A 12094-nucleotide genomic window follows, 5' to 3' on the forward strand; every position below is an offset into this window, starting at 1 on the left:
ACTCGTTAATTTTTTCTTAATCTTAAAAATGCAAAGTGCGCCAACAACGTGAAAGTGGCGGTGATAGTTATATCTTTGTGCGCTCGGTCAAAACAACCGTGTTCGGTCCTTAAAAAAATTTGTGCGTTTGGTCAAATGAACTGCGCACAGTCAATTTAACTTTGTGTGTTCCGTCAAAACAACCGAGTTCGGTCTAATTAACTTCGTGTGTTCTGTCAAATCAATTGCGCTCTGTCAATCAACCGGCACCGATTGTTAGATCGAGATCCGATTATCACGCACTCAAAACAGCGTCTGTTACGAAAAGCAATAGATTCACAATCCTTTATTCCGAAATTACGCAATTATTTCGTCAGCCCTATATCCTTGACCTTAGATTTTGAAACAAAGAAAGCAAAAAGGTGACACGTAGCGAAGAACTGAGACTTTTATCTTTCAAAGGGGGGAGGGATGGCAGCGACTGTACTCGGGTGCTTAAGCAGCTTCTGTGTTTTACCTAATAAAGCACATATTGTTTTGACGGATTTTTAATGTGCCTTCAATTATTTTTGAAGAATGTTCTATGGTCAAGTGAGTTAACTTAGGTCGTTATTTACCGGTAGATAACACACTTACCCGTTGTCACATCGGAACATAATAATGTCTGCATTGGTATTCGCAGCTCATGTTTACGACACATTGCTGATAAAATTCTCCATTATTTTTAGTCATGTAATAAGCAAGAAGGATAACAGAATCCGAATAGAATGGTAGTTTGGGGCATTTTATTCCTTGCACTCTTTAAACCATGACGACTCCACCCTACCCTGCACAGTCAGAAAACGCTACTCTACCCCATCCCTATCGATTCTTAACGGAAATGAAACCAGAATGTTGTGTGCCAGAGAGGTTTCTTAGGCATTAACGAATTATGACAATGAATGGCAATGTCTTGCTGGAGATACTCGTGATATTTATCTTGCTTTCGTTCAGGGAACATTGCAGAGTAAATTCTTGTGGAGGTGAGTGAATTTTTCTAATCATTTGTTTGTTACGCTGATGATGTTTTTACTTTTGTGTCACGTTTGAGAATAGGCGAAAATTTTTGATGAGTGCCGTACAAATCGTAGTTCTTTTGGTGATGTGGGTTGCGTTCAGAATTTAGAGTGTTTGATCGAACGGTTGTCTAAGTTTAAAACAAATGAGAACTGACTTTAGGAAGTTAACGAAGCAAGATCTCGAAATTAAATGAAAAAGATCCACAGTGACGTTTAACTTGCTGAAGCATGCGTACCAGGAAGAATTATTCGACCTCACTTACTAGACCCAAACCTATAAGCTCGAGTTTTATGTCTTACGACCTAGACCCTGATCGACGAATATGTTGGCCATTTCATTAATTTTCTGCGCAGTCATGGACGTATGAGCGAAGGTAAGGAATATCTCATTACGTATTCGATAGTTTTGCGATTGTAAATTTGTCTGGTGATATGCTTTACGAACCGCTGAATGTTTCGCATTCCACGGATCACATCACAGCAAACCAAAGTATGAAAATGTCAACAGAGGACCAGCCAAGATTCATTTCATCCGACGCAAATGTATCGCAAGAATTCCTTTATTTACTATTTTACCGACTATGTATACACTGGAAGGTGAGGCGACCGCATAGGAAAGTTTACATAAACGAGTAAACTCACGTCAAATGGGAGTCGTCACGTACGTCACGCACGTAACCGTTGATGGAAAGTCACGCAGAGCTGTTGAATACTATCTTGCTCCTTCAAACTGTTATGAAAATCTATTGAGTAACCATCGTTATTTTAAGTTATTTCAAGCAAAAACTCTTCTTTTGCTTTTCGTCTTTAAATCACGTTTTAATCGATCGTTGCTGACCAGAGTTTATTTCATATAGCTTTAGTTCTGGTAATTAAAGCGAGAAACCGAATTAAAAACAAAACAAAACAAAACAAAAAAACCAACAAGATTTTTTCTCAGCTTTCAAATGGAGTTGCTTGAAGAAGATGACGATCGGACGTGTTGATTTGACGTCTGTCATAATTCTGTGTCTATGCCTAATAATCTTTCGCCAGGACAACATCGAGGACTCCATCTTTAGCTTCATATCGTGTTTCCTTGGCAGAACGTGTTTATGTTTCGCAAGCTTTTTACCGTCCTTCTGGCCGATATAGTAAATCTGTACTCGTCCGGTCAACAAGCAATGCGTTTTCTACTACTAGTGTCAAGGTTTTCAAGCTACTGCACCTCATACAGATAGGCCTAGCGCCTAGTCGCAGAGTGGGGCCTGCTATGTGGCGACATTTCGGTTAATCCTTGCCCTTTCAGCCTACATGCCTCGCAATGCCGGAATAGTTTATCGTTCTATCACCGCCTGGAACATTCAAAGGCTTACGAATCCAAAGTTCGAAGAGATTTCTAAATCGCTTACTGGTGAAGCTCGACCTGACTGTAAGCTTGACATTTTGATTCTAACGGAGTCTTTTTGTAATAGTAAAGTGCCGGACTCGTACTATTATATCCTCGCTTATACGCTACACGGGAAAGACCGACAAGGAAAGCTTGGGGGTGGAATCCTCGCTTATGTTAATGAGAATCTATGCATTCGACGCCGTTTAGATCTTGGGACAAACGACATTGAAGCCCTATGGCTTGAAGTTTACCCGCATAAATCAAAGCCACCTTTATTGATCTCTGGGGTCTACCGTCCTTCATCGGCGAAGCGGGAATACAACATCAACTTGGGGAAAAACATCGAAAACGCCTATTTAGCAAACATGGAACTGATTGTGAAGGAAGAGTTGAACTATGACTTTCTAAATTCAACGTGTTTCTACAAACAAAATCGAGTTAAATATTTGAACCTAAACCAGATGGTAAACATCGTTGCCATCCCTGCTTCTACCGCGTGCTTGGATCATATTCAGGTAAGTCATCCCGAGAGAATGTGTATTGTCTCTGTAATTAATGTCGGTTTGTCTGATTACATGCCAGTTTTTGCATCGAGGCGTTATAATCAGTGGCAGGAGCAAGGCCCTTGCAGAGAAAAGAAACATCTTTCGTTTGAATATAGGAACCTCAAGAAAATTGACAAAGATAATTTTATCAAAGATCTTAATGAGGCCCCGTGGGACGCAGCCTTTGTCTTTGAAGAAACCGACGAGATTATTGACACCTGGTATGACATTTTTAATGGCACCAGGCATAACAAAACGAATCATGAACCGAAATGTCAGCCGAAATGGTTTACTGGCGATCTTAATGATGAGATCAAGAAGAGAGATCGTCTCCTTGGAAAGGCTCGAAATTCTAGTAATTCTGGGGACTGGATGCTTTTTAGAGAATCAAAAAATAGAGTTACCCGGCTCATAAGAAATGCAAAGAAAGCCTTTTTCAAGTCTCAGGTGGTGGAAAATCGAAAGAAATTCTGGTCACTGATTAGAGATCTCTCAAGGGATTCGCAAGAAAGGGATTATTATGTTCGAGAGCTTGATGAAGATGGGGAAATTGTCACTGAAGACAATCGTAGTGCCGAACTGTTTAACTCCTTATTTGTTAATCAGGCCACAAAAATATTGGGTTCCGCTGATTCATGCTTACTAACTGAAATCTCGTCTTCCTTTTTTTAAAGAAACTAAGCACATAAAATATACATTTGAACTTCCATTCATCTCCCCTGCGAAGGTTTTGAGAATGCTGCAGGCAATGCCCTCTAACAAAGCGACAGGAGCGGATAGTCTTGGCATTCGAAAGTTAAAAATCGCTGCGCCAGGTATTGCCAGCTCGGTTGCGAGCCTTATCAACTATTGTATCTCCACCGCAGTTTTCCATCCAAGGGGAAAATGGCGAAAGTCACACCCTTTTTAGAAATCAAGGCCCAAAGACTCATAAACAGAACTATCGTCCAATCTCAGTCCTTCCCATTTTGTCCAAGATCTACGAGAGGCATATATATGAATCATTGTACTTGTACAATAGAAACGACCTAGAAATCTAGAAACGACCTTTTGTATGGACCACAGTCAGGGGGTTCCGAAATCGTCATTCAACTGAAACTGCTCTTATTCGACTCTTGGATCAAATTGTCTTTGATATTGACTGTAATAATGTAACTGGCCTTGTATGTATTGACTATAGTAAGGCTTTTGACTTGATCAATCATGATATTCTCCTTGTTAAACTGAAGGCGTACGGTGTTGATGACGGAAACTTACAATTGTTTCGGAGCTATTTGGCTGATCGACAACAGTATGGTAACATAAATGGGTGCACGTCATCTCCACTAGGTATCACCCATGGTGTTCCACAAGGAAGTATTTTAGGCCCCCTGCTGTACCTGACTTTCATCAATGACCTCCCACTAGTGATCTCAAACTCTACTGTGGATAATTATGCCGATGGTACTACCTTTTCCTCTAGTGCTCATTGTACTTTGGGGACGATGGCAGTTGAAACAAATCTTCAAGAGGACATTGACAGTCTTTGCGCGTGGTCTGCACAGAACCGCATGGTCTTAAATGCCAGGAAAATCAAATCTATTCTGGTAACTGGCAAGCGTCTCAAGTCACGAGTACGCGGCTCTAGTTTGAAGTTGCAAGCAAATGGAACAGCTATCGAGCAAGTTGTACATCAGAAACTGCTTGGGGTTACAATTGATCAAGAACTAACTTTTAAGGAGCATGAAGAAAAGCTTTGTAAGAAGCTTTGTCAAAAAATTGGTCTTCTGAAAAAGATGCGTACTTATTAACCAATTGACGAAAGACGACTTTTTTATAATGCCCTTATTAAGCCGGTCATGATGTATGGTAGTTTAGTTTGGACTTATTGTTCTAATGAGGATCTCAAGAGAGTGTTTCGGTTGCACAATTAATAAATTAATAGTGATTAATAAATTGGATCCCATTCTACGATGAAGTTAAGATAAGAAAGTGTAAGATAAGAGAGTGTTTCGGTTGCACAATTAATAAATTAATAGTGCTTAATAAATTGGATCCCTTTCTACGATGACGTTAAGATAAGAAAGTGCGTACTTGTTTATAAGGCGCTGCATGGGGAATCCCCTATGTATATCGAGAGTTCTTTAACTACGAATTACTCACTACACGGTAGAAAGACCAGACATGCCCAATATAATTTAATCTGTCCTAAGTTTCGTAATATTACTGAAGCTGGAAGGTCTTTTTGAGTTAGTAGCGTCAAGTTATGGAACAGTTTGCCAAATGAGCTTAAGAAAAAACGAAGCACTTCCTCTTTCAGAAATGATTTGAGAAATTATTTTATTGATTCTCATCATAGACACATTGATTCTTTTGAGGCTATATTGTAGTATATGTTTTATTCTATATATTTTATTTATATTTGTTTTTAATAGTTACTTCGTTGGGCTAGTTCCAATTTTAATTCTAGACTTGCATGTATTACTTACTAATCCTTAGTTTTGAGGGCCACTGGTTTGTCAGCGTAAGTTGTTATGTGTACACCCTCTTTAAATAAAGCTCACTTACTTACTTGCTAGATATTTGAAAAGATTTAATGCCAATTTAACGTTATCCTCTGATCAAAAGTTATCCCGCTTTGGCACTTGCATACACGCGTACTAAGCGTCAGATTTCTGGATGCGATGCATACTCTTTGAGAAAGCGTCGAACTATTTCCAAAGAGAAAAAAATGTGCCCCTTATCATACCATCCCCACCTCATAAACCGCCTCTGGGGTTGAGTTACTTATTCCTTGAAATTTAAGATTAGGTTACTTCATAACTTCCTCGAAATTTAAGGAACATGACACGAAAAAGTAAATATTGCAATGTGGCTAGAAGAAACAAAATGTTTACTGGGCAAACAATCTCGCCATCAATAATCTACGTTTTCTGACGTCAATCTGAGGTCATTCCAGATGAAAAGACTCGCAAAATTCTCCACAACTAAAAATTCGCAACTGTAATTTCAATCAATTTTCTCCACTGCTTTGCCGTCATAACTGAGTTAAGACAGTTTCCTTGGCTGTTGTTTCTCTCTCCCCCCAACTTCCGCGTTCAATTGCATTCTCCGTTTCGCAGGCATTAACTAAGATCTTTCTATTACCCTTCCCCTCTCTTGTCCTCGTCCTACTCCTCCTTCCAAAAATTACCCCTGACGCAAATTTGGTTGTTCGCCTGACATTCGAACTACACGACACGTAGAGTCACGGGTGCGAATAAAAAAGTCTCGCCTTGCGAAACTCTTCAGGCTTACCCGCACTTCATGAAAGAAGTGAATTGGTACAGCTTCAGTCAAAACAGCTTGATTTGTTGTCTGTCTGTTTGTTTGTTTACTTTCGTTTCGTAATTTTAACAAAAGTGAAAACAGTTCTCAGGACTCAGTCAAAACAATCTGTGACGAACTTAACATTTACGGTCATATTTACAGACAGAGTTAGATTGTTCGAAGGAGATGATCAGAACCTGGAGAAAAGTGTACTCTCAATAGCTTTTCATAGCAACCAACTTCTCGCTTTAGATTTAGTGACATAAACGTAACTTGATCATTTATCAGACAATCATATTGAATTTTATCATTTAGCTATTACTTGCACTTTACCGACAAATGGTGTACTCTTGGGATGTAAAACAAACACGAAAGAGATGTTTTATAACGCAGAGTGCAGATTCTCTTGTAAGGAAAGAGTCGAAGAGATGAGTCCAACGGTGAGGATCTGTACAGAAAATGGAAGCTGGACCGGGACCGACCTTGTCTGCAAAGGTATAGCATTTGCGAACACTTACTTCTGGAGAGCTTTTTTCTCTTGACCCAAACGTACTGAGGATCTTGGATCTGAGACGAATCAGTAGTATTTCTAAGGTTGGCTACGATTGTAGATTGCGACAGTCGATCTAACATCGTGGTAATAATCATTTTTCCATTGCCTACGCTGGCTATCTCATGTAAGTATGTTTCAGGATCAATCGATGTAACTTGCGATCTTACATTACGAATGGATACAAGTTCGTCTTTAGTATTTTTAAGGTTTGCAGCGGTTGTAGATCACAATGGTCGATCTAACAACTTCGCAGCAATCTTTTATGTGGCTGGCATGCACATGCAGCTGATCCAATCATACATCTGCGCTTGGATCACTCGATTTACGATCGTAGAATGGATCGTCACTGTCTCAATTTGTTCAAGACTCAGTTACGATACAATTGCCTCGTCCTCCTTATTCACTTTTATCAGTGCTACTGATATTGAATAAGAGATGAAATTTGCAGCTCTGGGGACTTTCTGGTTGTAATTCAAGTACTAATCCCATGTTGAGCTTGTTTCGTTTACAGCGTAGGCTGTTATTGCAAACGACTTATGATTCTATCAGTAGGCATCTTAATGCATTTGATCCAGATCGAGAAGCTACGAGGTCACTCTAGCTTGCCAGAGACTTAACTGACAACAACAACAACAACAACAAAAACAGTCTTTATTTGCACTCACTCTTGCTCAGAAAAAGTTACAACAAAGAGAATACTAAAAAGTATGAGTTAGAGTACTGGCTGCCTGGAATAACCATAAGGGCTAGCGGAGCCAGGCAGCCAGTTGACATCAGTATTAAATAAATATAAATTATAAACTATAGGTCAGCAAGAAAACTGAAGTAAAAATGCACACGTAAAAGAAAAAATATATATAAAAAGGAAGGGAGAGAAGAGGAAAAATGCTATCTAAGCTAGGAAGGAAGTCTGAAATAGTAAAATTTGCATATAAATAGATAACATGAAGACATGGAAAGGTGACAGAATTTAACAAAATACTAATTTACTGGTAATTTTGAAAACAACATAACTGCTTATGAGAAAAGAAGTAACTAATAATCTTTGACAAGATCACATATTACTGAGTCCTTAAAGTTTGAGATAGAGAAGGTTTTCAAATTTTCAGTATTAACTGACGGTAATAATTGCTGGTGTGAGATTCAGATGATAGCTTACGGTCGAACAGTTTGGTCATGAACCTTGAGGACGTACATCAATTTGAGTCAGGTGCATGAGGACTTGTTTAAGCTGTCGGAGGAGTTAAAAAAAGGACAAAACAATAAAACCAAAAGAAAATAAAGAGCAAAAAAAAGGTATTTGGAAAGCTAAATCATAATTTTCAGATTTTATTTTTCCGCACAGTTTGAGGTTCGGCGGAAAACGAAGAGTTTCAGGGCACCGATCAGAATACCTTGCCACCCTGATCGGGAGAAGGGGAAAAGTGAAGGAGCCATTTAATTTGTGGACTTATCGTATGTAAACGAAAGAATTACAAAGCGGGTAATTTTCTAACTGGAGCATTGATTTCGTTCTGCGAAGCCGATTGCGAAATTTCCGTGGTAAATATAGTCATATTGTCCTCAAAAGATATTCTACGTATGTACCTGAAGTGAAAACAGTTTGTCTCTCTTTTCTTTATCGATAGCAAAGGCAGCTCGATCTAGAGTTGGGAAATTTTCCTTTAGTTTTTCCAAAATATAGCTGATCGATTTCTGCCAGATTCTTAGTGAAGATAAATCAACTGAATAGCACATTTCCGAATTACCTTTGGCCTCGTTTTAAAAGCGACTACTGGTACTACTCCATTCATTCTAAGTAAATTTAACTCTTTTTGAAAAAGAGGCCGAAGGTAATTCGGAAACGGCCCTTTGTTGGTGGTTACTAATCTCGTACTCAGATCCTAACGCGTAACTGTAACTTGGCGCTGGAAGGCCTTGATACCAGACTTGTGGTGTTCTAATATAGCCCCTCTTAAGGAAAAGGTAAAGACAACTATTCCCTATCTTCTGTCAAAAGGTTTGTTAGAAATCTGATTTGTAATACCACCCGATCATTTAAGTTCAATTAGTATTGATTTTTATTCGCTGTCACTGTCACTGTCACTGTCCTTTCCCGGTCACTGTCCCTGTCCCTGTCCCTGTCCCTGTCCTTTCCCGGTCACTGTCCCTGTCCCTGTCACTGTCCCTGTCCCTGTCCCTGTCCTTTCCCGGTCACTGTCCCTGTCCCTGTCCCTGTCCCTGTCCTTTCCCGGTCACTGTCCCTGTCGCTGTCCCTGTCCCTGTCCCTGTCCTTTCCCGGTCACTGTCCCAATCACTGTCCCTGTCCCTGTCCTTTCCCGGTCACTGTCCCTGTCACTGTCTCTGTCCCTGTCCCTGTCACTGTCACTGTCACTATCCTTACCACTGCTGCTGTGAACGTCAGTATCCTTGCTTTTGTCGCTATCATTCTAACTGTATCGGTATTTATTATTGTCAGGCATTATTGTCGTCATTGCTATGCAATTATCATTAATCGCATTTTCAGTTATAAAAGCAAAATAAACGTCACCTAAACTATCATTTTGTTTTCTGTATAGCTCTCCGGTGTCCGCTGCCGACTAATGGTATACCTTTGGAATGTAACTCTAGTAGTACGACAGAGATGTGATATGACGCAGAATGCAGGAACTCTTGCATGGAAGAGCCTGGGGTGATTGGGTCAACTGTAAGGAGATGCAATGCAAATGGCAAATGGAAAGGAACGGACCACGTCTGCAAAAGTATAAGAACTGCGAACATATATTATAATCAGTTGAAACAATCATTGTGATTCTTCAGGTATTGTGGTCAGTTACACTGTCGATGCCGCAAATAGATGCTGCGCTTGTGCCTAGTAATAGATCGTAAATGACGTCAAAATGTGGTAAAGAAACAATGTGCCATGTGTGTCCAATGGAACAAAGCTTGGATGGCCAGGCAATACAGCAGTTTATGTTTTCTCTTTCTTTTACTATTTTGTCCATCATATATAATACATTTGTCACAGCGACTATATATTGATCTATAACTACCTGTTCATCACATGAGATGGTCTGAGACCCGAGGATGTTCGAAGGAGCCCTCTAAGGAAGATCTCCACATCTCCATATCGCAGTTAAAATCAACTTAAAGAAAATGAACGGATGTAAATTATTCCTTAAGTCTTAAGAACTGATGGATGAATCTTTTAAGCAAAAACACCCTCTAATATAACTCGTCTTTATGATTTTTTATTTCGTTAATGTCGTCGAGCTTAAATATTGCAAACATACTGAAACCAGCGCTTGACTAAGAACAACCTACATCAGCTAAGAGATTTGAAATGGTTCGTTCATGATGTTCATTCATTCATTTTGTTTTACCATTACCAGAAAAAAATTAACCGAATGCAAAATTTATGATGCATCAAAGATAAAAAGAACTGTTCGGGCTAAATTAAGTTAAAAATCAAAGGAACTGAAGAGGTAACAGCAAGGAATCCTATTAGAAGCCGGGGGCTTATAAAGTATAGGCTTCCTTAAACTATAGTTTAAACCATATAAATCAAAGGTGCTGAACGAAAATTTAGATTACGTTGAAAAAAAAAAGAAAGAAAGAAAAGAAAAAAAAAAAGAAAAGGTGTGTAGCTTAACAAAGAATACAAATAACTAAGAAAGAAGAATTTTTTTTCAGCCTTTTGCTAAACAAGCTGATGCTTTCAGAGTATTGAATTTCCCGACGAAAAACTTAGGACCTTGAAACCGAATTGAAAATTTTCGAAAATTAGTTTTCCCTAGGATTTCTCTATGTCCCCTAGGATTGGAATGAAAATGTGAGTAATCACGCTAGTGAGACTGTGTATTTCAGAATTACTTCATGATTGCGCGTTGGATGTGAGATCGCAAATAGTCAACGAAGCGCACGGCATAAACCTGTATGTAAACAATGCATTGTCATTTCCGGAGAAGACGTATTTGTTTTATCAATACAATAATTAAAGTAAATATTTAACAAATTCTCTACGCGTCATTTTTGGGTGGAAGTTTTGTAAATCTATTGTCACAAAAACTTCGTCCAAGTTCAAACGACCGGGAGTCGATGCCACTTCCGACTGCCTAAACGGTAAAGTTACCACGTGACATGACTGTCGCTTTACGACAACACCTGAATGAAATATCCACATGGAGCAACTGCACATAGTCGCACCTGAATATTTACCAAAAATGCAGCATTTTAACGTCAAGAATCGTACAAGGGAATAAGTTCAAGTATATTCGAGGAAAGCATTCAAATGTGTGTGTGTGTTCCAAGTCAACGTCATTGGTAAAAGTTCCTAATTTGTATTCCCGGCTTTGATTTGAATCTGCTGAGTTTTATTTCTTGCTCCGATTGTGTTAATTAAAAGTTTACTCAGACATTTCAATTTTAAAAGTTTTTAGAAACTTCAAGCTTACGGTTGATCAGTGTTGATGTCGTTATATAATGGCTTCATGTCCTTCATTGACAAAAAGTTTCATGTGTGTGATAGCGAACGGAGGAAACAAAGGTTATGGCTGACTGCTTGCACGGACTGACAAAAAATTTCCGAGTTTTCTGCGATTAATTCCAAATAGAAGTTTCCCGCTGACGTCACGTATCCCGTAGCAACCATGTTGGCCGCCATCCTGAAGGTCAGGTCTTCCAAAGTTGACAAGCGATTCTGACCATGTCTGCAAAAAACCGAACGAGAAAACCAAGAGGTTACTCGTTAATTTTTTCTTAATCTTAAAAATGCAAAGTGCGCCAACAACGTGAAAGTGGCGGTGATAGTTATATCTTTGTGCGCTCGGTCAAAACAACCGTGTTCGGTCCTTAAAAAAATTTGTGCGTTTGGTCAAATGAACTGCGCACAGTCAATTTAACTTTGTGTGTTCCGTCAAAACAACCGAGTTCGGTCTAATTAACTTCGTGTGTTCTGTCAAATCAATTGCGCTCTGTCAATCAACCGGCACCGATTGTTAGATCGAGATCCGATTATCACGCACTCAAAACAGCGTCTGTTACGAAAAGCAATAGATTCACAATCCTTTATTCCGAAATTACGCAATTATTTCGTCAGCCCTATATCCTTGACCTTAGATTTTGAAACAAAGAAAGCAAAAAGGTGACACGTAGCGAAGAACTGAGACTTTTATCTTTCAAAGGGGGGAGGGATGGCAGCGACTGTACTCGGGTGCTTAAGCAGCTTCTGTGTTTTACCTAATAAAGCACATATTGTTTTGACGGATTTTTAATGTGCCTTCAATTATTTTTGAAGAATGTTCTATGGTCAAGTGAGTTA

General features: G+C 39.2%; 1 protein-coding gene across 5 annotated transcripts; it reads left to right on the forward strand.

Annotated features, from left to right (window-relative positions):
* Positions 1 to 731: 731 nt before the first annotated feature.
* LOC111332477 (E-selectin) lies at positions 732 to 10789 on the forward strand. Of its 5 annotated transcripts, XM_088760641.1 has the most exons (4): positions 732 to 1001; positions 1345 to 1411; positions 2617 to 6737; positions 9354 to 10789. In XM_088760641.1, exons 2-3 carry the CDS (start codon positions 1402 to 1404, stop codon positions 3624 to 3626), a joined length of 1020 nt encoding a protein of 339 aa, XP_088616767.1. In that variant the 5' UTR covers positions 732 to 1001; positions 1345 to 1401; the 3' UTR covers positions 3627 to 6737; positions 9354 to 10789. The 5 variants fall into 5 exon arrangements, with proteins under 5 accessions (XP_088616767.1, XP_088616766.1, XP_088616768.1 ...); XM_088760640.1 differs by lacking the exon at positions 1345 to 1411; XM_088760642.1 differs by lacking the exon at positions 1345 to 1411 and having other exon boundaries at positions 4284 to 6737.
* Positions 10790 to 12094: the final 1305 nt, after the last annotated feature.

The sequence above is a fragment of the Stylophora pistillata genome, chromosome 5, assembly GCF_964205215.1.
Source record: "Stylophora pistillata chromosome 5, jaStyPist1.2, whole genome shotgun sequence".
Taxonomy (NCBI): Eukaryota; Metazoa; Cnidaria; class Anthozoa; order Scleractinia; family Pocilloporidae; genus Stylophora; species Stylophora pistillata.

Coding starts and splice junctions, on each gene's coding strand:
- LOC111332477 (XM_088760639.1), top strand. CDS start 2,331: ATGCCTCGCAATGCCGGAATAGTTTATCGTTCTATCACCGCCTGGAAC.